Source organism: Sus scrofa, chromosome 14 (genome assembly GCF_000003025.6).
Source record: "Sus scrofa isolate TJ Tabasco breed Duroc chromosome 14, Sscrofa11.1, whole genome shotgun sequence".
In the NCBI taxonomy this organism is placed as follows: domain Eukaryota; kingdom Metazoa; phylum Chordata; class Mammalia; order Artiodactyla; family Suidae; genus Sus; species Sus scrofa.
In genome coordinates, this window is record NC_010456.5 from 31,832,552 (window position 1) to 31,860,394 (window position 27,843).

Genomic DNA, 27,843 nt, shown 5'->3' on the forward strand with positions numbered 1-27,843 from the left:
ATCTTTATGATTTCCTTGCTTCAGCTAACTTTAGGTCTTACCTGTTCTTCTCACTCGAGCTGCTTTAGATGTAAAGTTAGCTTGTTTATTTGAGCTTTTTCTTGTTTCCTGAGGTGGGCTTGTATTGCTATCAACTTTCCTCTTAGAATGGCTTTTGCTGCATCCCATAGGTTTTGGAGTGTCGTATCTTTGTTGTCCTTTGCTTCTAGGTATTTTTAAATTTCCTCTGTGATTTCTTCAGTGATCCATTGGTTGTTTAGTAGCATGTTGTTTAGTCTCCACGTGTTTGTGTTTTTTGCAGTTTTCTTCTTGTTGTTGATTTCCAGTCATACAGCGTTGTGGTTGGAAAAGATGCTGATAGGATTTCAGTTTTCTTTTTTTTTCTTTTTCTTTTCTTTTTTTTTTTTTTGGTATTTCTTGGGCCGCTCCCGCGGCATATGGAGGTTCCCAGGCTAGGGGTTGAAACGGAGCTGTAGCCACCGGCCTACGCCGGAGCCACAGCAACGCTGGATCCGAGCCGCGTCTGCAACCTACACCACAGCTCACAGCAATGCCGGATTGTTAACCCACTGAGCAAGGGCAGGGACCGAACCCGCAACCTCATGGTTCCTAGTCGGATTCGTTAACCACTGCGCCACGACGGGAACTCCGATTTCAGTTTTCTTAAAGTTACTGAGGTTTGATTTGTAGCCCAGAATGTGATCAATTTTAGAGAATGTTCCACGTGCACTTGAGAAGAATGTGTATTCTGTTGCTTTGGGATGGAATGTCCTATGAATACCTATTAAGTCCATCAGGTCTAATGCTTCATTCAGGGCCTGTGTTTCCTTATTGATTTTCTGTCTGGATGATCTGTCCATTGCTGTAAGTGGGGTGTTAACGTCCCCCACTATGATTGTGTCATTGTCGATTTGTCCTTTTAAGGTTGTTAGCAGTTGCCTGATATATTGTGGTGAACCTATGTTGGGTGCGTAGATATTTAATGTTGTTGTATCTTCTTCTTGGATTGATCCTTTGATCGCTAGGTAGTGACCTTCCTTGTCCCTTTTGATATTGTTCATTTTAAAGTCTATTTTGTCTGATATGAGTATTGCTACTCCAGCTTTCTTTTGATTCCCGTTTGCATGGACTATTTTCTTCCATCCTCTCACTTTCAATTTGTATGTGTCCCCAGAAGTGAAGTGGGTCTCTTGAGGACAGCATACATGTGGGTCTTGCTTTTGTGTCCATTCAGCCAGTCTATGTCTTTTGGTTGGGGCGTTTAGTCCTTTAACATTTACGGTCATTATTGATCCGTATGTTCTTATTGCCATTTTATTAATTGCTTTGGATTTGTTTTTGTTGCTCTTTTTTCTTCCCTTCTTCTCTCGTTCTCGCCTCTTGTGGTTTGATGACTCTCTTTAGTGTTGTATTTGAGATGATTTTTCTTCTTTGTGTGTGTATCGATTGTAGATTTTTGGTTTGCAGTTATTCTGCAGTTTTGATATAAGAGTCTATATAGACACACAAGATGGCTTTAAGTTGTTGGTCTCTTAACTGCAAGCGCATCTCCAGTGTCCTGCACTTGTACCCTCCTCTTCTCACGATTTCTGATTTTGGTGGCATAATTGCGTGTGGATGATTTCACATCTTTACTGTATATATGCCTTTACTGGTGAGCCTTGTCATTTGTGGTATTTTTGTTTCCTGTTGCTGTCTGGTCTTTTCTAGCTAGAGAAGTTCCTCTAGTGTTTGTTGTAAAGCTGGTTTAGTGTTGCTGAATTCTCTTAGCCTTTGCTTATGTGTGAATCTTTTGATTTCTCCTTCAAATCTGAATGAGAGCCTTGCTGGGTAAAGCGATCTTGGTTGGAGGTTTTTTCCTTTCATCACGTTAAGTGTATCATGCCACGCCCTCTGGCCTGCAGAGTTTCTGCTGAAAAATCTGCCAGTACCCTTATTGGAGTTCCCTTGTATGTTATTTGTTTCTTTTCCCTAGATGCTTTCAATGTTTTCTCTTTGTCTTTAATTTTGGTCAGTTTGATTGGTATGTGTCTTGGGGCGTTCCTCCTTGGGTTTATTTTATATGATACCCATTGCACTTCCTGGATTTGAGTGAGTGGTTCCTTTCCCCTGTTAGGGAAGTTTTTGGCTATTATCTCGTTGAATATCTTTTCTGTCTCCTTCTCTCTCTCTTCTCCTTCTGGCACCCCATAATACAGATGTTGGTGTGTTTAACATTGTCCCAGAGGTCTCTGAGACTCTCTTCATTTGTTTTCAATCTTTTTTCTCTTTTCTGTTCGCATCCGTGATTTCCACTAATCGGTCCTGCACCTCGTTTATTCGTCCTTCTGCCCCCTGTATTCTGCTCTTGGCTGCTTCCAGTGAATTTTTTATTTCAGTGATTGTATTTTGCCTCTCTTCTTGTTGAAGTTTTATACCTTGTATCACTTTGCTCAGGGTTTCCTGAAAGTTATCCATCTTTGCCTCCAGTTTATTTCCAATGTCTTGCATCTTCTTCAGCATCAACAGTCTAAAGTCTTTTTCCTGGAGGCTGAGACTCTCCTGATCACTTAGCCGATTTTCTGGGGGGTTTTCTCTCTCCCTCATCTGAGTTTTAGTCCTCTGTCTTTTCATTTTGATAAGTTTTTGGTGTGGTGACCTTTTTACAGATAATACAGCTGTAGCCTCTCTTGCTCTGGCGTCTGCCCCCCTTGTGGCTGAAGTTGGATGGGGGTGGGAGGTGGGGAGTGCTTGCTGTAGGCTTCCTGATAGGAGGGACTGATGCCTGCCCACTGGGAGGTGAAACTGATTCCTGTCCCTCCGATGGGTGGGGCTTTGTCTCTGGGTGAGATTGGAGGGGGCTGTGTGCCTTCGGGGTCTTTAGGCAGCCTGTTTACTGAGGGGTGGGGCTGTGATCCCACCTGGATTGTTGTGTTTGCCCTGGGGCTTCTCAGCGCTGATGGGTGGGGCCAGATTTTCCCAAAATGGCCACCTCCAGAGAAAGTCAGGCTGCTGAGTAGTCCCGGGAGCTTTACTTCCAATGTCCTTCCCCAAGGACAAGCCACACTCAACCCCTGTTTTCCCAGGAGGTCCTCCAAGAACTTCAGTCAGGTATGACCCAGGTTCCTATGGAGACATTGCTTTGCCCTGGGACCGAGTGCAGGTGAAAGTCTGTGTGCACTATTTAAGAATGGGGTCTGCATTTCCCCTAGTCCCATGGAGCTGCTGTGCACAATCCCCACTGGCCTTCAATGCCAGATACTCCAGGATCTCTTTCTCACAGTGCCAGATCCCCACATGTGGGAGTTTGATGTGGGACTCAGAACTCCCACTCCTGTAGTTGAGTCTCTGTGAACCAGTTACTTTCCAGTCTTTGGGCCTCCCACTTGGAAGGTATGTGGTTGCTTATATTGCATAATCGCCCCTCCTACCTCTTGATGTGGCCTCCTCTGTCTTCTTGAGGAGAATTTTTTTTTCAAGTTTCCGGTCCATTTGGTTGAAGATTGCTCAGCATTTGGTTATAACTTTTGTTGTTTTTATGTGAGAAGTTGAGCTCCAGTCCTCCTATTCCACCATCTTAATCCAATCCCAAATCGCAATTTTTTTTTTTGTCTTTCCTAGGGCCGTACCCGCAGCTTATGGAGGTTCCCAGCCTACGGGTCTAATCGGAGCGTAGCTATCAGCCTAGGCCAGAACCACAGCAACTCAGGATCCGAGCTGCATCTGTGACCCACACCACAGCTCATGGCAACACCAAATTCTTAACCCACTGAGTAAGGTCAGGAATCGAACCCACAACCTTATTGTTCCTAGTCAGATTCGTTAACCACTACACCATGATGGGAATTCCCAAATCACAATTTTTTTTAAAGTTATTACCTTCACTTTGGTACCTGGGGAAATTTGTGCTGGGAGTTCCCATCGTGGTGCAGGGGAAACAAATTCAACTTGGAACCATGAGGTTGTGGGTTCAATCCCTGGCCTTGTTCAGCAAGTTAAGGATCAAGCGTTGCCATGAGCTGTCACGACGCGGCTCCAATCTGATATTGCTCTGGCTGTGGCATAGGCCGGCAGCTGTAGCTCCAATTCAACTCCTAGCCTGGGAAGCTCCATATGCCGCAGGTGTGGTCCTGAAGAAAAAAAAAAAATTTGTACTATTTCAAATTCTGACTGAAAAACAAGAGTGAAATGAAAGATCAATGTTATTTTTCTGTTTCTTTTATTTATATACATATATATTAAAACACAGTCACTCTTCATTTTTTAATTGTACAAATAGTATATTTTCAATGTAGGAAAACTGGAAGGTACAGATAAGCAATGGTCTTATCTATATCCTTCCAGACTTATTTTGTTTAGACACACATATATATATTTTGTTACAATAATTCCTCCCCTCCCAAAAAACTTCAAAATTAACAAAAATCAAACAGTAAAACTAAGTAAGCAGATTGGACTTAATTGCACCACAGATGCTAATTTATGTTATACACAATCTATGTACATTCATTTCAATTTTGACTTTTGAAATCTAAATTGATGCTGTTAAAAATAATACTAAAAGAGACCACTTTAAACAACAGCTATTTTGGCATAGCTAAGAACTTGATTCATGCATGCTACTGTTTGCTGTAAAGAGCCAAGTATTATTTTTTTTCATTAAAATAAGTAGCTTTCTTATATTCCATCTTCCACGAGAAGGTTCTGCCTTCTATAAGCTCCTCACATATTCAGTTATATTAAAATAAACTCTTCATTCATTCTGGTGTTCTTGAAAATATTCATCAAACATTGACGATGACTCATCTTCATGTTCCTGACACAAAGGAAACACAAGGTAGAAAATACACTCATTTCCCATTGGTCAGCCCTAGTTTTGTGTTTACATATCTTTCAGGTAATACCCTATAAGGAGCTAATGCCCAGCACCAGCTCCAGGTACTGCACACAGATAATCGTTAATAGTAACAAAAGGTTTGTTTCCAGATAAATTACAGACTTATACCTCATAACGAGTAACCTTTTACTTGAGTTTATACCTACACCAATCTCAGCTAGTGCGATAAGGCCCCATTCACATATGTGAGGACAGCCCAAGTCTAGTCGAATTTCACCTCTGCTTTGCATATACCCCTCAAGCTCTGGGTACAAAGACCTTAATTCAACAATATATATTGCCTCAAGAAAAGGCAGAGTGGAACTGATACTGCTTATTGGGCACAGGTGTCAATTTCAAAGATCACCCAGAATAGCCCAGGTTACCCCACCATTAAGACAAAAATTAACTTGAGTTGCTGGGATTATGCAGGTGGCGAGTGAGTGCTGGAAAACATTTTTACCAAAATGCAATAAACACCCCAAACAAGAAATTACCTTTGGTTCTTTAAATTCTAAGTCTTCTCCATACTGAATGGCAAAATCAATATGCTGTAATACGATGTTCATGCTTTCTTCATCTGACTGATCGTAAGGCAAAAATCGAACCATGCTATAGTCGTCAATCTACAAGTTGGGCATTCCAGAAAGGGTCATTCTGAAGTTGTAAAACATACTTAATTTTCAAATTATATTCGAGTTTTATAACCATTTATACTTCTGATTAAAACCATTTGTGGAGTTCCCGGCATGGCACAATGGAAACAAATCCGTCTAGGAACTGTGAGCTTGTGGGTTTGATCCTTGGCCTTGCTCAGTGGGTTAAGCATCCAGCATTGCCATGAGCTGTGGTGTAGGTTGCAGACTTGGCTCAGATCCTGCGTTGCTGTGGCTGTGGTGTAGGCTGGCAGCTGTAGCTCCAATTCGACCCCTAGCCTGGGAACTTCCATGTACCGCTGGTGCGGCCCTAAAAAAAGCAACCCCCGCCCCCAAAAATATTTGTGTGTGGTTGTATGTATTTATGGCAAGGAGAAGAGACAGAAAGAGACAAAACAAAAACAAATCAATACGGATTTTCCTGACCTATGACCAACTAGAAAATCTGTTATTACTTAGACAAGTGTTTCATAGGCATTTATCTGGAAATTTCAAAAGGGCAAAGACAGTTCTAAACTCCCAAAAAAGCTTGGAATAACAGACATGTCAGTTAATTTATTGGCTACTGCCAGTAACTGCTTGTAAATTAAACTTCTGACTAGGCAGCCCACAGACCCCTGCCCTCCTCTCTTTGCAAAGAAATAGGGTTGGACTGTGCTTTCCATAATGGTGGCCACTGACTGGATATCAATAAACACCTGACCAGGTCATTAAATAAAACCCAACAACTTAAATAGCTTACCAGTCCACATATAGCGTTGGTCAATTTTTTGAATTTTTTACTTCTTAACTCACTTGTAGAGTCATCTAATAAAGAATACATGTCTGGATCTAGAAATCTTTAAAGGAGGAAGAAGACTGATGAATAAAAGGAAGAATAAATAAATCAGGAAACTAGATTTATAGACTGACAGAACTTCACGTCTAAATGCAGCTTAGAAGGTTCATTGCCACAACTGAGATGAGACGATACGGAAGTAGTGAACTCACTTCTCAATTTCCTTTTTAGCTTTCTTACTCAGCAGGTCCATTTTTGTCATGATGTTAACTTGAGGAATTTCTAGAGAGATCATAGCACTCAGGGCTGCCAAGATGCCAGAAATAAACTAAAGGAGGAAACAGAAAAGGGAAGATGAACAAACTGTTGCCAACAAACTTCCCTGGTCTCTGCCTAAAAGATAGGCTCCTGCTCCTTTCTGAACAAAACTGGCCTGAGCACAAGAAAAGCTAATGTTGGAGTTCCTGTTGTGGCTCAGTGGTTAACGAATCCGACTAGGAACTATGAGGTTGCAGGTTCGATCCCTGGCCTCGCTCAGTGGGTTAAGGATCTGGCATTGCCATGAGCTGTGGTGTAGGTTGCAGCTCGGATCCCGCATTGCTGTGACTCTGGCATAGGCTGGTGGCTACGGCTCAGATTAGACCCCTAGCCTGGGAACCTCCATATGCCGCCAGAAGCGGTCCTAAAAACAGAAAGAAAAAAAGAAAAGAAAAGCTAATGTCTGAAGAAAAGACATTTCACTAATCAGATGGCTGACCCTTGGTTTTCTAGAGTGAGGATAGGAGGGAAAAGGGGGATTTAATCCACAGTGATCACAAACCTCAATTTAAGTGATTTCTTTAATCTTTCCCATCAAATATTCCTTAGGGGCTACTCATGAAGAATAAAGCTTGTTTTATTTATTTATTTTTTTGCTTTTTTAGGGCTGCACCCACAGCATATGGAGGTTCCCAAGCTAGGGGCTGAATTGGAGCTATAGCTGCTGGCCTATGCATGCCACAGCAACCCCAGCTCCTTAACCCACTGAGTGGGGCCAGGTATCAAACCTGAGTCCTAATGGATACTAGTTGGGCTTGAACTCCCTAAAGCTTGTTTTAGATAGTTCATAAACCAGAGAAAAGATCCTCAGAAAAATACTTATACGCAGATATGCATCTACCTCATTTTTCTAGGTAAGTAGTTACCCCAAATCTGTAAGCTATCATAATTTACCCATTTGACTTAAAAATACATTATTAAAATAATTCAATAACAGCACAGACTAAATAACCCTGGAGTATTATTTGTGAAATATCCAGAATCACATCACTTAAAGGAGACTGCCAATGGCTTGTACTCACACGACTGAAACATTGACAAGAGATTTAGCTTCAAACCTTAAATGACTCCACCATGAATTGAGAATCAACAAGAAAAACTCCACAGACTCGAAACTCCCACTGTTCTAGCTGCTGGACCAGCTGTTTCATCACAGGCAGGTGAGTGTACAATTCAATTTGACCTAGAGAAAGAACGCTATGAGACTATTACAATCAGAAAATATGTTAAATTACCAAGTTACAGGGCACACTTTCCCATGACAGCTAAGGAAAAAACAACAAAACAAAGGAAGTCAACCTCGGATGGCAATATATTCGATTTTTAAGGGGTCTCACAGGCTCTTGAAACAATCCCAACACAAGAATCCCAAGGAACTGACTTAGTTTTACATAGAAAATGAGAATCTTCATACTTTTCCTTTTGTTATTCAAAAGCGAGTGCTACAGAGGCGTATGTAGAGGTTTTTTTTTGTTTGTTTTGTTTTTTGTTTTGTCTCTATGGTTGCACCTGTGGCTTATGGAAGTTCGCAGACTAGAGGTTGAATAGGAGCTACAGCTGCCAACCTACGCCACAGCCAGAGCAACTTGGGATCTGAGACGCGTCTTTAACCTACACAACAGCTCACAGTAATGCCAGATCCTTTAACCCATCGCTTATGGATACCACTTATGGATACCAGTCGGGTTCATCACTGCTGAGCCACAACGGGAACTCCCAAAAGTGTGTGTAGTTTGAGAATATTCATCAAGTTGCATACTTACGAGGTCTGCACTTTTCTGTGGGCGTGTGCATGTTCAACTAAAAGCAAGGGGAAAAGGAGTTCCTCTGTGGCACAGTGGACTAAGGACGCAGCATTGTCAGTGGCTTGGGTAGCTGCTGTGGCTCAGGTTTCATCCTTGACCTAGGAACTCCTGCATGCCCAGAAGTGCGGCCCAAACAAACAAACAAACAAGGGGGGGAAGTGAGAGCCAAAAATGATCAAAACTAAGTTAGGCTCAGAGTTCCCAGTGTTGCTCAGTGGAAATGAACCCTACTGGTATCCACGAAGATGTGGGTTTGATTCCTGGCCTTGTTCAGTGGGTTAAGGATCTGGCATTCTCATGAGCTGTGGTGTAGCTGGCAGACGAGGCTCGGATCTGGTGTGGCTGTGGTATAGGCCAGCAGCTCCAGCTCCAATTTGACCCCTAGCCTCAGAACTTCCATATGCCTCAGGTGTGGCCCTAAAAAAATCAAAACTAAAACAAAAACTAGGTTGGGCTCAAGTCTAAAATTCACAATCTGGCTTAGGAAGTCCTATGTGATTATGTATCACCTACCAGTCTCACCTCCCGATATTCTCTTTTGTTTACTGTACTCCAGCCACACAGGCCTTTTTGGTGCCTCAAACCCACCTCATTGCTTCCTGCTTCAAGGCCTTCAGCTCGCCACGCCCTCTGCCTGGAGCAGGGGACCTCTTGCCTTCCCCTCTGGCCTGGCTTACAGGCTACCTGATCAGAAGCCTCCCAGACTCCCTGCTGAGTAATGGTCTGTGCTATTCCTGGAGGGCACCTGTCACAAATGTGTATTAAATCATCATTTGGGTGATTTTTGTTTATACTGCCTAGCACTCTTACCCACCTGCGAGCTCCATGAGGGCAGAGATCATGGCTACTTTGCACTCCAGGTTATTCCCAGTGTACAAAATAAGCACTCGGCAAGCTCAACGAATGAATTAGAGCCAACAAATAATCGAGCCATACCTCACTGCTGCAGAGTTTGGTGCTACGCATGATCACTCCACTTTCTCCACTGAGGACAGGACGAATATGACTTCAAGGAAAATGCCACATGCAAACTGCTGACTTACCTGGACAGTCAAAAAGGATGTAGTCATCCTCTACATGGCCAAGGCAATTCTCTAGCCAGTCAAAATTATTGGCAAAGTACTCCATGCAAAATACCAATCCTCCATTGGGACCGAACTGCAGAGTATTGTCCTCCATCACGTCATCCACCTCAATCAGTTCCCGGATGTCTGGAAAGGACAGGCAGGGCACAGGATACAAGAAAAGTGTCCATCTGAAAACTGTTATCCTCACTAGTGACAATTAACAATTATATAAATCTGTACATGCAGGAGTATCGGCAAATTAAATAAATTTTTGTATAGCCAGACAATGGAATCCTATGCGGCCATACAAAGCAGAAGCCCTTCAACCACTGATGTGATATACTCTCCCAGGTGCACTGCTAAGTGAAAAGTGTAAGGTGCAGCACTCTGTGTAAGAACGCCATCATTTGTGTTTTTTTTAAAAAAAAAAAAAGCAAAAATTCACTATATATACACAAATATACATACTTTATTTTCTATGTCTAGATTATGGAAAGATACACCAGAAACTAGCAACACTGGCTGCCTCTGGGGAGGGTAGCCACCTGCCAAGACACGGAGCTGGGAGGAAGATGTTTTCCTGCATATTTACTCTTCTATACCTTTTGTAATTTGAACAATGTGAATATACACTACCTCTTCTTAAACAAGTAAAAGAAAACTAAACCAGGAAAACCAATTACCAGTTCTTAACATTATGACCCTAGGGAAGCTACTTAATCTCCCTGTGCCTCACTTTTCTGATTTATAAGAGGAGGGTCAAATCATGTACCCTGGCATAGAAAGATGAGGACTACATGAGATAAGGTAGCTAAATCACCTATAGCAGGAGCTTAAACATTCTGGTATATGCACAGTTCTCTTCTATTACAGATTTTTGGAAATCAGTATTTTTGTGCTCAAACCTATGATCCCGGTTCACAGAGAACTGTGTTTCACCAAGAGCCACAATGATATTGATAATGTCTTCCTAAACACTGTCCCAAGGATAAACATCTGCTCCAAGTTGGGTCAATAAAATTGTCCTTCTAAAAGGGTGATTCAAGGACATGAGTCAGTACAACACTTGGATCAGAGAATGATGTGAACTTCAGGGAGGGGGGACCTTGTTGAGTGCTATGTGCATCCTGAAGCAGAGAAGGCTGGTCTGTAAGACAGAGAAAAAGAGACATAAAGCCAGTCTTGGTTCTTGCTAGTTTTTATGTTTTGGTTCTGGTCTCTCATATCATAAAGCCTTGCTCCTTGTTCGTGGGTTTTGTGGAAAGTTCCCTGATTCCTTCTAATAAGTCCTCCTTTTACATAAACTAGCTTAAGTGCTTTCTGTGGGGAGCAACCAAACCATCTCAAAGCAATGCAATGCTTTTTCTCAAGGATGAGGACTGTTTTGTACTTTTCTCTCTTTTCAACCTGCCTCCCTCACTCCATCTGCACCCACTTCCAGCCACTCTCAGTGGATGACTGCACGTGATATTCACAAAAACCAGAAGTTAACAAAAGAGCATTTCCCACATCCCCACCACCAATATTATTAGATGGTGCCTTCCACCCTGGCCTCCCTTCAGCTACAATGGCCCTGCCCCCTACTCTGAGCAAAGGCAAAGGCAAAACAAAACCCTCCCCTTTCTTGCTCTTGCCATCACCCCTGCAGTCATCCCCCCCACTCTCAGGCAGCTTCAGTTACTTTCTTTCTACTGGATCATTCTGTTTAGTATACAATTCTGTTTCAGTTACCATCTTTGACTTTAAAACAAAATCTCCCTTTACCCTTACATACCTTTCCAATTATCATTCCAATTATCACTTCTCTGCTTCTTTCACAGCAAGTCATCTCCACCCAGTGCCTACACGGCATCACCTCCAGTTCATTCTTCAAACCACCCCAAGCTGGCCTCCAACCCACTGAAATCACAGTCAAAATTGCTAACACCTCCGTGTCAAATCTCACAGTCACTCCTCTGTCCTCATCTTATACAACTTCCCAGATGCACTGGACACAACCAGCCAGGGGCTCTTTCTTGAAATGGTCTCTCCTTTTCGCTTCTTTGATGTTACATTCTCCTCCTTCATCACTGACGCCACCTTCTCTACCATATCCCTGAAGATGAAATGACTTCAAGGCTTGGTCTGGGGTCCTTTTCTCTAATCACATTCCCTCCCAATGGGACCTCATTCAGTCCTGCAGCTTTATGTTCTATCAATATACTGATGACACTCAAATTTATACGTCTAGGCCAGACCTTGTTCTGAATGCCAGACGTTTATATCTTAATGCCTCCCCACCACCTTCTTCCTTTTATGGCCACACCTGAGCCAGATGGAAGTTCCTAGGCTAGGGGATGAACTGGAGCTGTTGCTGATGGCCTATGCCACAGCCACAGCAACACCAGATCCTTGAACCACTGAGTGAGGCCAGGAATCAAACCCACATCCTCAGAGACAATGTCCAGTTCTTAATCTCTGAGCCACAATAGGAACTCCCCAAATGCCTCCTTGATATCACCTCTTGGATATCGACTGTCACAACTCCAACTTAATAAGTGCAAAGAGAATTGCCTCAAATCTAAACCAACTTGTCTTCCTCCTTGGTAAACAATACCACACACTCAACACAACACTCAAGTCAGAAACTTCAGAGTGATCCTTGATTCCTCCTTGTCTTACACCCTTCTGGTTCAATCTCACAGAAAATGATGCTAATTCTACTTGCGAAACATACCGAATCTGTCCGTTCCTATATAGCTCCACCATGACCACCTTAGTCCAAGCCCTAGACTACTATAGTAGCCTCACTGCTGGTCCTTGCTTCTACACTTGACCCTCGAGTCCATTTTTCATTTGAGACCTAGAGTTTTGTTTCATTTTATTCTATTCTTTTCTTTTTTTAGGGCTGCACCCATGGTATATGGAAATTCCCAGGCTAGGGGTTGAATCGGAGCCATAGCTGCCAGCCTACACCACAGCCATAGCAACACAGGATCTAAGCCACATCTGCGACCCACATCACAGCTCATGGCAATGCGGGATCCTTAACCTACTGAGTGAGGCTAGGGATCTAACCCACAACCTCATGGTTCCTAGTTGGATTTGTTTCCACTGCGCCACAATAGGAACTCCTAGAGTTATTTTATTTTAGGGCTGAGCCTGCAGCATATGGAAGTTACCAGGTTAGGGGTCGAACTGGAGCTGCAGCTGCAGGCCTACACCACAGCCACAGCAATGCGGGATCCAAGCTGCATCTGCAACCTACGCTACAGCTCATAGCAATGCCAGATCCTTTAACCAATTGAGGGAGGCCAAGGATAAAGTCCATATCCTCATGCAGAGTTATTTTAAAAAACATAAATCAGGAGTTCCCTTCGTGGCTCAGTGGTAATGAACCCAACTAGTATCCATGAGGACACAGGTTCCATTCCTGGCCTTGCTCAGTGGGTTAAGGATCTAGCATTGCCATGAGGTGTGGTATAGGTCTCAGACCTGACTCAGATCCCAAGTTGCTGTGGCTGTGGCTAGCAGCGGTAGCTTCGATTCAACCCCTAGGCTGGGAATTTCCATATGCCAGAGGTATGGTCCTAAAAAGACAACCCCCCTACCTCCCAAAATCAGATGTCAATACTCTCCCCTGCTTAAACCCTCTAATGGCATTCCACTATTGACAAGTGCTGTAAATTGAGTATTTGTGTCCCTCTAAAATTCATAGGTTGAATACCTAATGCCCATGGTGATGATATTAGCAGTTGGGGCACTGGGGAGGTTAATGGGATTAGTGTTCTTATAGGACAGGTCTCAAAGAGATTCCTCATCCCCTTACATCATGTGAGAACCCAGTGAGAAGTCAGCAATCTGCAACTGGGAAGAGGGCCTTCCTCAGAAGCTGGCCATGCTGGCAGCCCCCTGATCTTGGACTTCCAGATGCCAAAACTGTGAGAAATCCATTTCTGTTGTTTATAAGCCACGCAGTCTGTGGTATTTTGTTACAGCAGCCCGAACAAAGCAACAGGATACAAAGCAGGATAACACCCATATTTCTCACAACCTACTAGCTCCTACCCATCTCTTTCCTTCATTCCTTAGGCCCTAGCTCATCTTTCTTTCTCTGGAACACAGCAAACCCTTTCCCATCTCTAGGCTATATACTGACCTTGATGTCCCTTCATCTTGGAAAGCCTTTCACCAGCTTGGTGAGCACCTTACCATCTTCAGGTCTAGGCCCAGAGAGTCCCTCCACAGAGATGTTGTCCCTGACTACATTACATAAAGCAACATTCCCTGATTATGCCTTTTTGTGTGCAGTCCTTCTCACAATCTGTAACGCATTTATCATTTTGCTTATCTCCTTTGCTAAAGGGCTCACAAAAGCAGGGATGGCATCCTTCTTGCCCCTGCTACAACCCTGGTATCCCACATATAGTAGGTGTTCAATACACATTTGAATGAATAAATTAAGACTTTAAAAAAAAACAAATAGGAGTTCCCTTCGTGGTTCAGCAGAAACAAACCCAACTAGGAACCATGAGGTTGTGGGTTCAATCCCTGGCCTCGCTCAGTGGGTTAAGGATCTGGTGTTGCTGTGGCTGTGGTGTAGGCTGGCAGCTATAGCTCCTACTGGACCACTAGCCTGGGAACCTCCATATGCCATGAGTGTGGCCCTAAAAAGCAAAAAAAAAAAAAAAAACCCGAACACTTAGGTTGCTCATTTATCATATGATCAGCAGTAAGACAGATTTACCACAGGAAGACCAGACATAAATGCGACAGAAGGGAAGGGTGGTGAGGGAGGAGTCTACTCGCTTCTAATTCTTACACTGGAGACTAAGAAAGGATGCTGTCACACACAGCAACATGAGCTGATGTCACCAAATGACATTCAGCCTTGTGCTGTTCACCATGAAACCAGGGGATCAGACTGTAATAATTAACTTTTAGCTTCTGTGCTGAGCAGCCAGCACTCAAAGGCTCCTGACTACCCTATTTTTCCTGAAAGGAGAGGGAAGGCTCTGCTCAGGACTCACCAGCCATCACGGAATAGCTGAAGTGTTCTGCTGCAGGATCTAGGTTCACAACTTGGACAGACCGATTGAGGGCTTCACAGTGCTGGACCATGGTGGCACAGTAGGTGCTCTGTAATGTCACAAAGCATGAGGGGTTAGAGCAACAGGCAGTGTAGCACTTACCCGCTACACCACCAGGAGGACTCTCCACACTCTTTGGGCAGTGTCCACCAAGGCCAAAACTATTCATCAACCAAGGAGCTGACTAAAAACAGGAAAAGGCCCCGGTCTGCAAATCAGGACACCTGACTGTGATGCAGATCCAGACCTGGCTTGGACTCTTGAGTACTTCTGGGAAGTTGCTTCTCCATTCTATCTCTCGATTTTTTTTTTCTTTTTTGTCATCACTAAGGCTCCTTACTGCTCTAATGTGCAACAAGCTGAATTTAAAGGGACGATTTCTGATTACACAGTGCAGTACCTAACACACAGTGTCTCCACTAGGACTGGTACGGTCCAAACAAAGCATTAGGTAGGGTGGTCAAGGACAATGACTCTGAGAAGGGAATATTTGAGCTGAGGAGTAGCATAGTGCTTGCCAAGGCAGAGGAAGAACATTCCAAGAGGAGACCATCAGGCCAATAAATAGCCTGGAGGTGGGCTATCAGTTGACAATTTTTGGCTTAAAGAATTCTTTATCCTTCAAGTTATATGTTAAAATTTCTGGAGTTCCTGTCGTGGTGCAGTGGTTAATGAATCTGACTAGGAACCATGAGGTTGTGGGTTCGATCCCTGCCCTTGCTCAGTGGGTCAACGTTCCGGCGTTGCCGTGAGCTGTGGTGTAGGTTGCAGACGCGGCTCGGATCCCGAGTTGCTGTGGCTCTGGCGTAGGCTGGTGTCAACAGCTCTGATTAGATTTCTAGGCTACTTGTCTGTCTCTCCCATCCTCTCGAAGGCAGGGATGTGTCTCATTCAGTTTTATAAGCCCAGAGACTACAACAGTACCTAGTACATAACATATGCTAGATAACTACTTCTGACATAATGTGTTTGAATAAACACCACAAGGGCAGTTTTTTGGGTGTATGTTTTAGTCACTACACAATCCCCAGGGGCCAGAACAGTGCTTGGCACAAAGAACATGCCCATTGAGCATTTCTTTCTTCTTTCCTTTCTTCTTCTTCTTTTTACAGCCACACCTAGAGCATATGGAAATTCCCAGGATAGGAGTGGAATTGAAGCTGCCGTTCCAGCCTGTACCACAGCCACAGCAACACCAGATCTGAGCCGCATGTGACCCACTCCGCAACTTGAACCTGCATCCTCACGGACACTGTGTCGGGTTCTTAACCTGCTGAGCCACTACAGGAACTCCTGTTTGTCAATTTAAAAACTGAAGTCATATGACACCTCCACATACTCCAGTGTTTCTCACCCTCTTGTAATTTGATCAATATTTTCACAATTTCTACCATATTTGAATAACCCCAATAGGATTCCCTTAACAGTCATTTACAAGAAAAAACTATCTTTAACCAGAAAATCAGTTACACTTATCATAACGTGAAGGTAATGACAGAATTAAATACAACTTTAAAACTCTTTCAAGGAGTTCCGTTGTGCAGGTTTGATCCCTGACCTTACTCAGTGGGTTAAGAATTTGGTGTTGCCGTGTGCTGTGATGTAGGTCGCAGATGCGGCTCACATTCTGTGTTGCTGTAGCTGTGGCTGTGGCTCTGATTCGACCCCTTGCCCGGGAACCTCCACATGCCGTGGGTGTGGCCCTAAAAAGACAAAAAAAAAAAAAAAAAAAAAAAAAAAAGGAAAAGAAAAAAGTGTTGAAGATGTACTAGCAACAAACTGATGATTTCACCTCAAAGCAAACTAACAAACAACCGAAAATCAAATTTCTCAATGTATGATTCAATCAATGTTCATTAATGCCAGGCCCATGTTTCTCCTAAAGTTGCCTCAAATACCAGAAGTCCACATCTCAAGCTCTGAGAAACAGTAATTAGCGAGACCCCGCCTAAGCTTTCTGGGTTAACGACAGGTACAGATTCTGCGGTTAGTCAAAATAGATTCAAATTCCCGCCGTCACTTACTAGCTGTGCGATCTTGGGCAAAAACTTAACCTTTCTGTATCTCATTTTCCTTGCCTGCAAAACGGGAATAATACACTTATCTTACACGGTTGTGGAAATGTTTTTTAGCACAGGACCTGGGGCTTAAGTATGCAATAAAGATTAGCAAATATCATTAACCCCCTTTCAAAACAACAACAAAAAGGAAACCGAAGCCCAGGCTACATAAGCGAGATGCCCAGGGTCTCAGGGCCCCCAACACACACAGCCATCAGTTCCTCCCTCTGGACCCAACCTTCCTTCCTTCCTTCCACGAACCTCGACTTTTCTCCCGCCAAATCCTCACCTTTCCGCTGCCAGCGGGGCCCATGACCAGCTGCGCATAGCGAGGCATGCTGGCTTCCCCGATTCCTGGCGCCGCCACTCACACAAAGTCTGAACACCACACTCCCTTCAGCCTTCGCGCGACGCCCCCTGAGTTCCGGGCACAAGACGTACAAACCAATCGCAATTCGAATTCTTCTTGCGCCTTCTGTTTTGCCACACCTCTGATTACGGAGCGTCCCGAAGGCCAAATCCCGCGTGAAACGCGTTCTGCGAAATGCCCGGGGAGGTTTTGCGCATGCGCAGAAGTATTTGGCGGACCTCCGGTTTAGAAACTGGCGAAGTCTGGTTACCTTGGTGATAACGGACAACTGATAACCCTCTGCATCCCTAAGCCGGGTGCTTTGGTCCTGGGTTTGCGTATTTATGTTTGACCTATATGGTGACCCTGAAGATCTGCAAATTTGCAGAGGGTCTGGAATACTAAGGTTGGAGGGCAACTTTCATTTTAGAGGGAAGGTACATTTCCTTTCCGTGACGCATCCCTTCCACAGAAAGATGCAAACGTACAAACGCGCAGTCAACTGAAGAATACCCGCCCCTCCCCCAACTTAACTCTAGGATCGTGGATCTGCCCTCCCCGCTCTCCCGAAGCTATTCGGGCACTGTCCGGATTGCATCGGAGGGGGCTAGAATCTGGCGTCCGCCTCTTCATCCCCAATATTGCCGGGTCTGACGCACGCGTGCCGACAGGGGAGGGGAAAGGGGAAAGCTTCTCCTGCACGCAGCTCGCGGGCCGGGCACCTGGGAGGAGATGCCTGGCCAGGGTCCAGTGTCTGACTGGACGGAGTGCAGTGCTTCCGCAGAGCCTTCCGCAGTGGCCAGGACCGAGGGTGCCTGCGGCGGGTGAGGTTGCCGGGCCCTGAGGGGTTTGGGAGGACGGCGACCAGCCCCTGCTCGTGATCCCCATGTAGAGGAGGGGGTGGGAACTGGTTGCTCTGAAGGACTGGTCCCCAGTGTCCTGAAGTGGGAGGAAAGGAGAACCTTTGCTATGGCCGAGATGGGAAATATGGAAGCCTACGCACAGTTTAGGGGAAGGGCTTCTGAGGGAAGCTTAGGAGGAGGGTTGGTGCAGTGACTGTCTAAACACAGTGACTGCGGCAATCGCCTGGGTGCCTCTCTGCCCCGAGGGGGCGCTACGAAATCTGCTGGAAAATTGGCCGTCTGGCCGTAGTATTTCTACAGAAAGGAGTTGGCTGGGGGCACCATGGGAATAGAGGCTCAAACGAGCGCTTCCAAATCAATAAATCTCTTACCTGTGTGTGACATTAGCCACCTTTATGTTAAACTGGGATTCATAATCTGCGACAGATGACTATGAATATTAGAGGCGCCTTGATTTTGACATTTTGTTTACTCAGTAACTCCTTTCTTCATAAATCCATTTCATTTCGAGGAGGTTTTTACTATTATTTCCTGGATGCTGAAGACAATTAGCTGCTGAAGTTACTTCCTCATCCCTTGCATCCATTATTCCCTAAAAGTGAGAGCTGCCCGGTATTCCTCTCAAGCCCACAGTCATGGCTCCTGTTGCACCCCATGGCTGTCTTAATATACTTGGTGGATTGACGAATTTTAAAGATGGGATAGGGTCATGTGTTTCTTTTCTATTTTTCACAGTGCTTGGTGAAAGTTTTCTTTTTTAAATTTTTTTATTATACTTGATTTACAATGTTCTGTCAATTTCTGCTGTACAGCAAAGTGACCCATATATATATATATATATATATTCTTTTTCTCAAGGTAAAGTGGTGAAGTTCTGGATCCTAGTATATCAGGGGATCAATGAACTCTTGGTCACTGAATAAGTTGCAGGAAGAGGAAAGGGAGAGTGTTTTGTCTTAATTTGAGAATAGAAAAAATGAACTTGTACAAAATTAGAAACATTGCAGACCATCCTATCACTTCCAGTACACCTTAAATTACATACAACAAATAACAAGATAGTCCTTTCCACACCCGAATTACTTCATTAAAAGTAAAGAATATCATGGGAGTGCCCGTCCTGGTGCAGTGGTTAACGAATCTGACTAGGAACCATGAGGTTGACTCGGCTCAGATCCTGAGTTGCTGTGGCTGTAACGTAGGCCGGTGGCTACAGCTCCAATTGGACCCCTAGCCTGGGAACCTCCATATGCCACGGGAGTGGCTCAAGAAAAGGCAAAAAGACAAAAAAAAAAAAAAAAAAAAGTAAGGCCAAATCTGGCTTAAAGTAAATCCTTTATAGTATTGTGAAAATCTCAGATAACCCACTTTGAAAAAGCCTGGAGTCATTAGGATATAACCAGAATTAGAAGAAAAAAATTGCAAGACATTATTTTTGATGAAAAAATGAAAACTAAAAAGCATATGCAGTACTGTCCTTTTTTCATTTAAAATACTTTATTTAATGCTTATAAAGCCATCAGGTATTGCATATTATTTACATTCTTTTTTTAAAAAACAGATCAGCTGGATATTCTTACTACCAGAATTCCAAAGGAACTGGTGAGTAGAGCACACAAATTAATACCTATCTGGCATAGGCTGGCAGCTGCAGCTCCAATTTGACCCCTAGCCTGGGAACTTCCATATGCCGAAGGTGCCCCCCTAAATATACATACATATATATATGTATTTTTTTTTTCACAGAATAATCCAGCAGGTTGTTTCCTATTAAGATATCTCACATTAAGAGAGTACTTTAAGGAATTCTCATTGTGGCTCAGTGGCTCTGAATCCAACTGGTATCCATAAGGACTCGAGTTCAATCCCTGGCCTCACTCAGTGGGTTAAGGATCCAATGTTGCCATGAGCTCTGGTATAGATTGCAGATGCGGCCCGGATCCTGCATTGCTGTGGCTGTGGCGGAGGCCAGCAGCTACAGCTGCGATTTGACCCCTAGCCTGGGAACTTCCATATGTCAAAGGTGTGGCCCTAAAAAGAAAAAAAAAAAAGTGTACTTCAAAATACCAGTGAATCTGAAAAGAATTGTTTATAACAGATTGAAGGAAAAATTCTAAATTGTACAACTTCAAACAACATAAAATATTTCTCAGTGCTACTATTTTCCTCTCACTTGAAATAATGGCTAGAACTGCTGGAGGTAAGAGGTTAAGATAGGCCCCCAAAGACCATCTAATTATTTTTTTGTGGGGGGGAGCAATTTCAATTCAATGATATATAAACTTGAATTCACTTTACTTTTCCTTGGAAAATTTATATTCCTTACAGTTACCTAGGAAACATACACCTATATGTATATTACTGTTTATTTCATATGCATATGTTTGTTTTAAAATGGAATTGCTGAGGGAGTTCTAGTTGTGGCTCAGCGGGTTAGAAACCCAACCAGTATCCATAAGGATGTGGGTTTGATCCCTAGCCTCACTCAGTGGATTAAGGATCTGGAGCTCCCATGAGCTGTGGTGTAGGATGAAGATGGGGATCAGATCCTGAGTAGTTGTGGCTGTGGCTGTGGCTGTGGCCAGTACCTGCAGCTCTGATTCAACCCCTGGGCTGGGAACTTTCATAGGCTGCAAGTGCAGCCCTAAAAAACAAAAATAAATAAATAAAATGGATTTGCTGAATCATATGGCAATTCTCTTTGATTTTTTGAGGAACCGCCAAACTGTTTCCACAGCCACTGCCCTGTTTTACATTCCCACCAGCAATTCACAGGGGTCCAGTTTCTCCACATTCTAGCTAACACTTGTTTTCTGTTTTTGGCCACACCCGCAGCAGGCAGAAATTCCCAGGTCAGGGATCAGACCTGAACCACACACTGACAATGCTGGATCCTTAACCCACTGAGCCACCAGGGAACTCCCAAGGTTTTTCATTTTAACACTGCCCATTAAAGATATAAAATGTATGTTATTCTGTCTTGTGTCTAACATGGAGTAGAATTTTAACACTACATACTGAAGTCAAATGAATGACAAAATATTTTTGGAAATCCTGCATGTTTATTCCTATTTAGTATGGTTTGACATACAAAAAAACTAAAGAAGTTACTGTTAACAGTTTGCACCTCAGCTGAGTTCAAAATATTGTAGTCCATATGTAATGATTATATATTATATATAGTAAATATTGATAAATGTCTTAGATTTTTGTGTACTCTAAAACTGAATGGCATACAAAGTCTCTTTAACAGTCGACCCATACTACTATTCCAGGATAATCACTGATGCATATAAATAGACAGATATGAATAATTGTTAAACTGATCTTTGGTCATGAAAGACATAATAATGTCCTTGCTTATAGATCAAATCAAAGATGGACACAAAGTGAACTCACCCAGAACCAAGCTGCAAGAGTTATGGAAAACGCCTCACATTCAAACAATTCACATTCCGAAATCAATGATGGAGACATCCTTTCGAAAGGTATGCTAACTAATACCAATACTTTATTTAAATACCAGTAGTCTCTGTGTTCAGAGCTCAACTTTTTATTATTATTATTATTTTTTTTTTCTTTTTGTCTTTTAGGGCTGCACCAGCAGCATATGGAGGTTCCCAGGCTAGGGGTTGAATTGGAGCTGTAACTGCTGGCCTACGCCACAGGCACAACAACGAGGGATCTGAGCCGCATCTACGACCTACACCACAGCTCACGGCAACACCAGATCCTTAACCCACTGAGCGAGGCCAGGGATTGAACCTGTGTCCTCATGGATGCCAGTCGGGTTCGTTAACCACTGAGCCACGACGGGAACTCCAGAGAGCTGAACTTTTAATTGAAGATAAGCTTTTTAGAGGCAAGGCACTGCAGAAGACAAGGTACAGTCAGCATACTGTATGAGGTTTATAAATACCTCTTGGGTAAACTCATGAATGAATGCAAGGATTTTATCATTAAAGATTCCCTAGCATAAGAGTTCTTTCAGGGCTTTATGATACTTCAGATCTAATTACCTTTACTCTGGAAGCTCAATGCTCCAAGCACAAAGATGTTTGAGGAAGTTCCACTCCAGAGACAGATATTCAACCTCGTAAAGATTTTGCTCAAGGACTATAAAATTAAAAGCAAATAAGTAAAGGAAATGACAATAAACGTTTCATAACGTTGACCTATATTACCTACCCATTAAAGATCACAGCTGCCAGAAGTAACCTTTCTACAGCAGTGTAAATTAGGGTTACTAAAGATTTGTTACTAAAGATTTGTTACTAAAGTTTTTCTGACCAACATTTTGAATTTGTTCTGGTTTTATTACATGTTTGGTTCAGTAAGTCTTGTGTTTGTGTATACACATGCATGTACAGTGGAGTCTTGCATTTTAGGTGAGCGTTAACTTTTTTTTTTGTTTGCTTTTTAGGGCTGCACCCTCAGCATATGGAAGTTCCTGGGATAGGGGTCAAATCAGAGCTGTAGCAGTCAGCCTACACCACACACAGCAACACCAGATGTGAGCCGCATCTGTGACCTACACCACAGCTCACGGCAACACCAGATCCTTAACCCACTGAATGAGACCAGGGATCGAACCTGCATCCTCATCGATACCAATCGGATTCGTTTCTGCTGAGCCACGATGGGAACTCTGAGAGTTAACTTCTAAAATCAAGTACAGTGAAAGTCTTTCTGGTGCTAGAACAGACTATTTCCTTAGTTAAGACTAAACTAGTTGGTGCTTTTAGTTACTACTTTTGAGGTAATACCTTAAACATCATATTCAGAGGGCAAGATCCCCACACTCAGTGAGAGGCATGTGGGAACTCACTGACAGCAAGTTCACACTTTCCTTATTCTTCTAGGGCAGTGGTTCTCCAGTCACATTGGGTACTTGAATCACTTGAGTGGAAATGACAAGCCGAGTTACTTATACTATTTAAATGGACATTTCTTTCCCTTTTTGGCCAAATTAATAAGCTGAATTTGCCTAAGTAAAATATACACCTGGCGCAATTCTGAACGTTCTCCTTTCAGAGATGAAATATTGCCAGCCCTCTGTTCTCCAATGCAGCCTATAAATCTTGCTTTGTCTTTTAGCATTCAGACCTCACCTTAGGCCAGAAGCGTTACCTGTGCAGCATTGCTAAGATCTATAATGCAAACTACCTGAGGACGTTAATGAAGAGGCAGTACCTGCATGTGATCCAGCGCAGCTCACAAAAGCCAGGCAGGTGCCCCTCCAGGTAGTTTCTTACTAGTTCTAACAGGAAACAAGAGTCTTCTAACAGAGGTGATTTTTGTGACAGGTGTCCTCACTCATCACAGAAGCCACCTCGGTTCTCGTTACTCACAGAAGCAGCATTACCCCTGCACCACATGGCGACACCAACTGGAGAGAGAAAACTCGGGGCCTTCTAACATGGCAGCTGCATCTGCACCTGAGATGATCATACAGCATTCCCTTTGGCGACCAGTGAGAAACAAAGAAGGGTCTGTTTCCTAGTGTTTAAGAGAAAAATTTGTACCCCCAGTTTAATTTGAAGGATAGCTAAATGATATTAAATCTTGTGTCCTTACTATGTTTACTTCATTAAATATGGACAAAAAGCACAAAAGAATGCTATCTCGTGGTCTCTTTAAAGGTGAAGTAAAGAGATGTGCTATTGCTTTTAGAATTCTGTGGAATTGTAAAAATTTTGACCAGCCAGAGATATGGAAGATTGCCCTTTTCAGTTATTCCCATTCAAATTCTAAATAATACAAACACTTCCAAAAGGAGAAGCCTATGATTACTTCTGCACAGGGGAATACTATAAAGAAAAAAGGGAATGCATGGCTGTGGCTGTGGTGTAGGCCGGCAGCTGTAGCTCCGATTCGACCCCTAGCCTGGGAACCTCCATATGCCGTGGGTGCGGCCCTAAAAAGACAAAGAAAAAAAAAAAAAAAGCAGTACTTAAAAAAAAAAAAACTATAAAAAAAAAAAGAAAAGAAAAAAGGGAAAAGGAAAAAAGAGATTAAGATGCCTGCTTATTCAACCTGCACTACAATTGCTAGCTTTGCATTTCAGGGTTAGTAAGTCACAGGAGAATTCAGGGACTGAAAGAGTCTCTTTGGTGATGCCAGCAGCTAAATAAAAAGAATGTGTATGGTCTTTCACATGCATCAGGCAGCTGTTCACTTTGTTGGTTCCAATTAATGTTTCTCTTTTTTTATAGTTTAAAAACTGGATATGCATCAAAAACAAGATGTAAGTCACTGAAGATTTTTAGAAAACCAGGCAGACTGTTCATCCAATCAGGTAAATGTGGAATTTTTAAAAGTGCATTTTTATTCTTCTTTTATTTTTTAGGGCCGAACCTGCAGCATATGGAGGTTCCCAGGCTAGGGGTCGAATTGGAGCCACAGCTACCGGCCTACACCACAACCACAGCAACTCGGGATCTGAGCAGCATCTGCAAGCTACACCACAGCTCACAGCAATGATGGATCCTTAACCCACTGAGCGAGGCCACATCCTCATGGATATTAGTTGGGTTTGTAATCCATTGAGCCACGACGGGAACTCCTAAAACATGCATTTTTTAAGATGTTATGCTTAAAAAATATTAAACCCGATATAGTTCCATTTCTATTACAGAAGGCATTTAACAAATTTAAAATGTGATTTGCTTATATTACTCCAAACAAAACCAACCATGGCAGTTCCCACTGTGGCTCAGCAGTAATGAACAAGACCAGTAACCATGAGGACACAGGTTCCATACCTGGCCTTGCTCAGTGGGTTAAGTAATTCAGCATTGCTGTGAGCTGCGTTGTAGTCTGCAGGCATGGTTGGGATCTGGCATTGCTGTAGCTATGGTGTAGTCTGGCAGCTGCGGCTCTAGTATGCCAGGGGTGCAGGCCCCTCCCCCCAAAAAAGACTTAAAGTCGCTTTCTGCTTTCATTTAAAAGAACACATATGGAGGTTCCCAGGCTAGGGGGTGAATTGGAACACCAGATGTGAGCTGTGTCTGTGACCTACACCACAGCTCATGGCAACGCCAGATCCTTAACCCACTGAGCAAGGACAGGTATCAAACTTGTGTCTTCATGGATGCTAGTCAGATTCATTTCTGCTGAGCCACGATGGGAACCCCTATTTCTAATTCTAAATATAGATATTTGTAATACCAGGGCCAGAGATTTAGAAGAGAGAATGAAATCTGTCAGAACCCTGGGCCACAAACATGACTTTTTCAAGCCATAGCACTTCTTTTTTTTTTGGTCTTTTTTCCTTTTTCTAGGGCTGCTCCCGAGGCATATGAAGGTTCCCAGGCTAGGGGTCTAATCGGAGCTGGAGCTGCCAGCCTAGGCGAGAGTCACAGGAACACAGGATCCGAGCCGCGTCTGCGACCTACACCACAGCTCACGGCAACGCTGGATCCTTAACCCACTGAGCGAGGCCAGGGATCGAACCTGCAACCTCATGGTTCCTAGTCAGATTCATTAACCACTATGCCATGACAGGAACTCCCAAGCACTTCTTTTATTTGACAGTTACAAAGTTGGACAGCCTCTTTTGTATAGCATAAAATAGTTAACAAAGGGTTATACTTACACCATTTTGTTTAATATTCAACAAACCAGTGGAAGCAAACCAAACAGTTGTTAACTTTACAGAGAAACTCAGAGAAATCCGTACCTGGGAAGGATCAGCATAAAGGATCCTTCTACCAGAAATATAGACTATCACAAAATTAAAAAGACAAAGGAGGAAGAAAGACTGGATGCTCAGAAATATTCCTCAGAATTGATAAAGTAGAAAGGATTAAGTGGAAGTTAGGCTTTCTGAGCTCATGTCCCACTGCTTTGTGACAGCACCAGCCAGCTCTGCTGTAAATACCTTACTTATTACCATGCCTATTGAAGAAAGGAGGGAAGTGGCAAGTATGGATCCAAAAAGAGCAATTGAAGGAAACTACAGGTAGAGAGTAAAGAGTCCCTGTGGGTCCCAAGAGAAGAAACAAGGAGCTTAAGGAAAATGGAGAATGCTGAATCTATAACTTCTCCCAGCCAAAAGATTTTGAAAAGTAATGGGAAAATAGGACTCAGTAACAAGTAATCTGCTGTACAATAACTTAGGTATTTTAATTTAAAAAGAGATTTGGGGGAGTTCCCTTCCTAGTGCAGTGGTTAACAAACCTGACTAGGATTCACAAGGATGCAGGTTTGATCTCTGGCCTTGCTCAGTGGGATAAGGATGCAGCATTGCCATGAGCTGTGGTGTAGGTCACAGATGTGGCTTGGATCCCACATTGCTGTGTCTGTGGTGTAGGCCAGCAGCTGTAACTCTGATTAGACCCTTAGTCTGGGAATCTCCAAATGCCACAGGTTTGGCCCTAAAAAACAAAACAAAAACAGAAAAAGGGAGATTTGCGGGAGTTCCCATTGTGACTCAGCAGTACTGACCCCGACTAGTATCCATGAGGATGTGAGTTCAATTCCTGGCCTCACTCAGTGGGTTAAGGATCTGGCGTTGACTTGAGCTTCGATATAGATTGAAGATGTAGCTTGGATTCCGAGTTGCTGTGGTTGTGATATAGGCTGGCAGTTGCAGCGCCAAATTGGACCCCTAGCCTGGGAACTTCCATGTGCTACGGGTTCAGCCCTAAAAAGAAAAGAGATTGGGGGAAAGAAGAGAAAATAAAACTTTGAAAATTGCAGGAAATTTGTTTTTGCTAAAGGCTTATTAATTAATAAGTAAGATCATTTTATAGGTTGTTCTTACATACAAATGTCAATTTTCAGGATGAAATACAATTTTATATCCAAAACAATCATCATATATTATTTTTCTTTCAGTTTCTACAAATGATTCTGAATCATACATGAATGAAGAAAAAAAAGAAGACGATTTACTAAACAGATGTATGCAATCAATGTCAATTGAAGAACAGGGAGAACATCTGATGCTAACTTGACAGTTCTGTCTTGTGTACTGATGATGTGCCAAAGGTGGGGGAAGGGATTGTGAATTGCGTCCTCCCTCTACATTTAGGATAGTATTGTTGTTCACCATTGTCATTAAGTAATTTTGGTTTGTTCAGAAGCTTTTATCACAATGTAATTTGTCTGATGTAGTTCCACGTTCCAATGGTATTTGTGTAACATATGCTTATGTAGTAATATATGCTTGTATTTCAAGCTAGATATAATTAAAATTCTTGTCACCTAAAACTGAATTATTTTTCCTTAAAGCTGACAAATACATTGTATAATTCTTTTTCTGTTTATACTAAGTCCTAAAATAGCAACATTAGAATATTCTACAAGTATCTTCTTGAGGAAAAGTCTGAAATACCTTAACATAGAATAGCATTATGGTAGAGATAACACCCTGGCTTGCAGAGAGGGGGCTTAATAAATATTAGCTTTTTGAATACAACTTAAAATGGCAATGTCAATTTACTCTATTTTATGAAAATTGCCACACAAACATTTTCACTCTTAAACCAGATTAACTTGGGAGTTGTACTAATGAAAGGATTTTTCACATTACATATTCACTCTAGTATGCTTGCCTTGTAAATGTTAGTGTTAAAATATTGGCTGTATTTCCTGTGTTGTACAATGTATCCCTGTAGCTTATTTATTTTACACCTGATACTTTGTACATCTTGATTCCCTACCCCTATTTTGCCTTTTCCCCCTTCACTCTCTTCACTGGTAATACTGATCTGTTCTTCATATCTGTGAATCCGTTTCTTTTTTGTTCGCTAGTTTGTTTTTTAGAGTCTACAAATAAGTGATATCATATAGTATTTGTCTTATCTGACTTATTTCACTTAGCATAGTTCTCTCCAAGACCATCTATTTTGTTGCAAATGGCAAAATTTCATTCTTTCTATTGTGTAATATTCCACTGTATATATGTATCATATCTCCTTTATCCATTCACCTGTTCATGGACCCTTAGGTTGCTTCCATGTCTTCACAACTGTAAACAATGCTGCTGTGAACACTGGGACACATGCATCTTTTCGA

The 27,843-nt window shown here is 42.8% G+C and overlaps 2 protein-coding genes across 2 annotated transcripts; one reads left to right on the plus strand and one right to left on the minus strand.

The window, feature by feature from the left end:
• GPN3 (GPN-loop GTPase 3) lies at positions 4,182–17,008 on the minus strand. Its single transcript, NM_001243708.1, has 8 exons — positions 16,898–17,008; positions 14,489–14,597; positions 9,456–9,623; positions 7,666–7,790; positions 6,502–6,617; positions 6,254–6,350; positions 5,353–5,481; positions 4,182–4,795 (listed from the first exon to the last, which is right to left on the minus strand). The coding sequence occupies exons 1-8, from the start codon at positions 16,943–16,945 to the stop codon at positions 4,733–4,735; spliced, it is 855 nt and encodes a 284-aa protein (NP_001230637.1). The 5' UTR covers positions 16,946–17,008; the 3' UTR covers positions 4,182–4,732.
• On the plus strand, positions 17,484–27,036 carry FAM216A (family with sequence similarity 216 member A). Its single transcript, NM_001244441.1, has 7 exons — positions 17,484–17,781; positions 19,382–19,422; positions 21,187–21,308; positions 22,918–23,047; positions 23,127–23,310; positions 24,036–24,118; positions 26,662–27,036. The coding sequence occupies exons 1-7, from the start codon at positions 17,690–17,692 to the stop codon at positions 26,778–26,780; spliced, it is 771 nt and encodes a 256-aa protein (NP_001231370.1). The 5' UTR covers positions 17,484–17,689; the 3' UTR covers positions 26,781–27,036.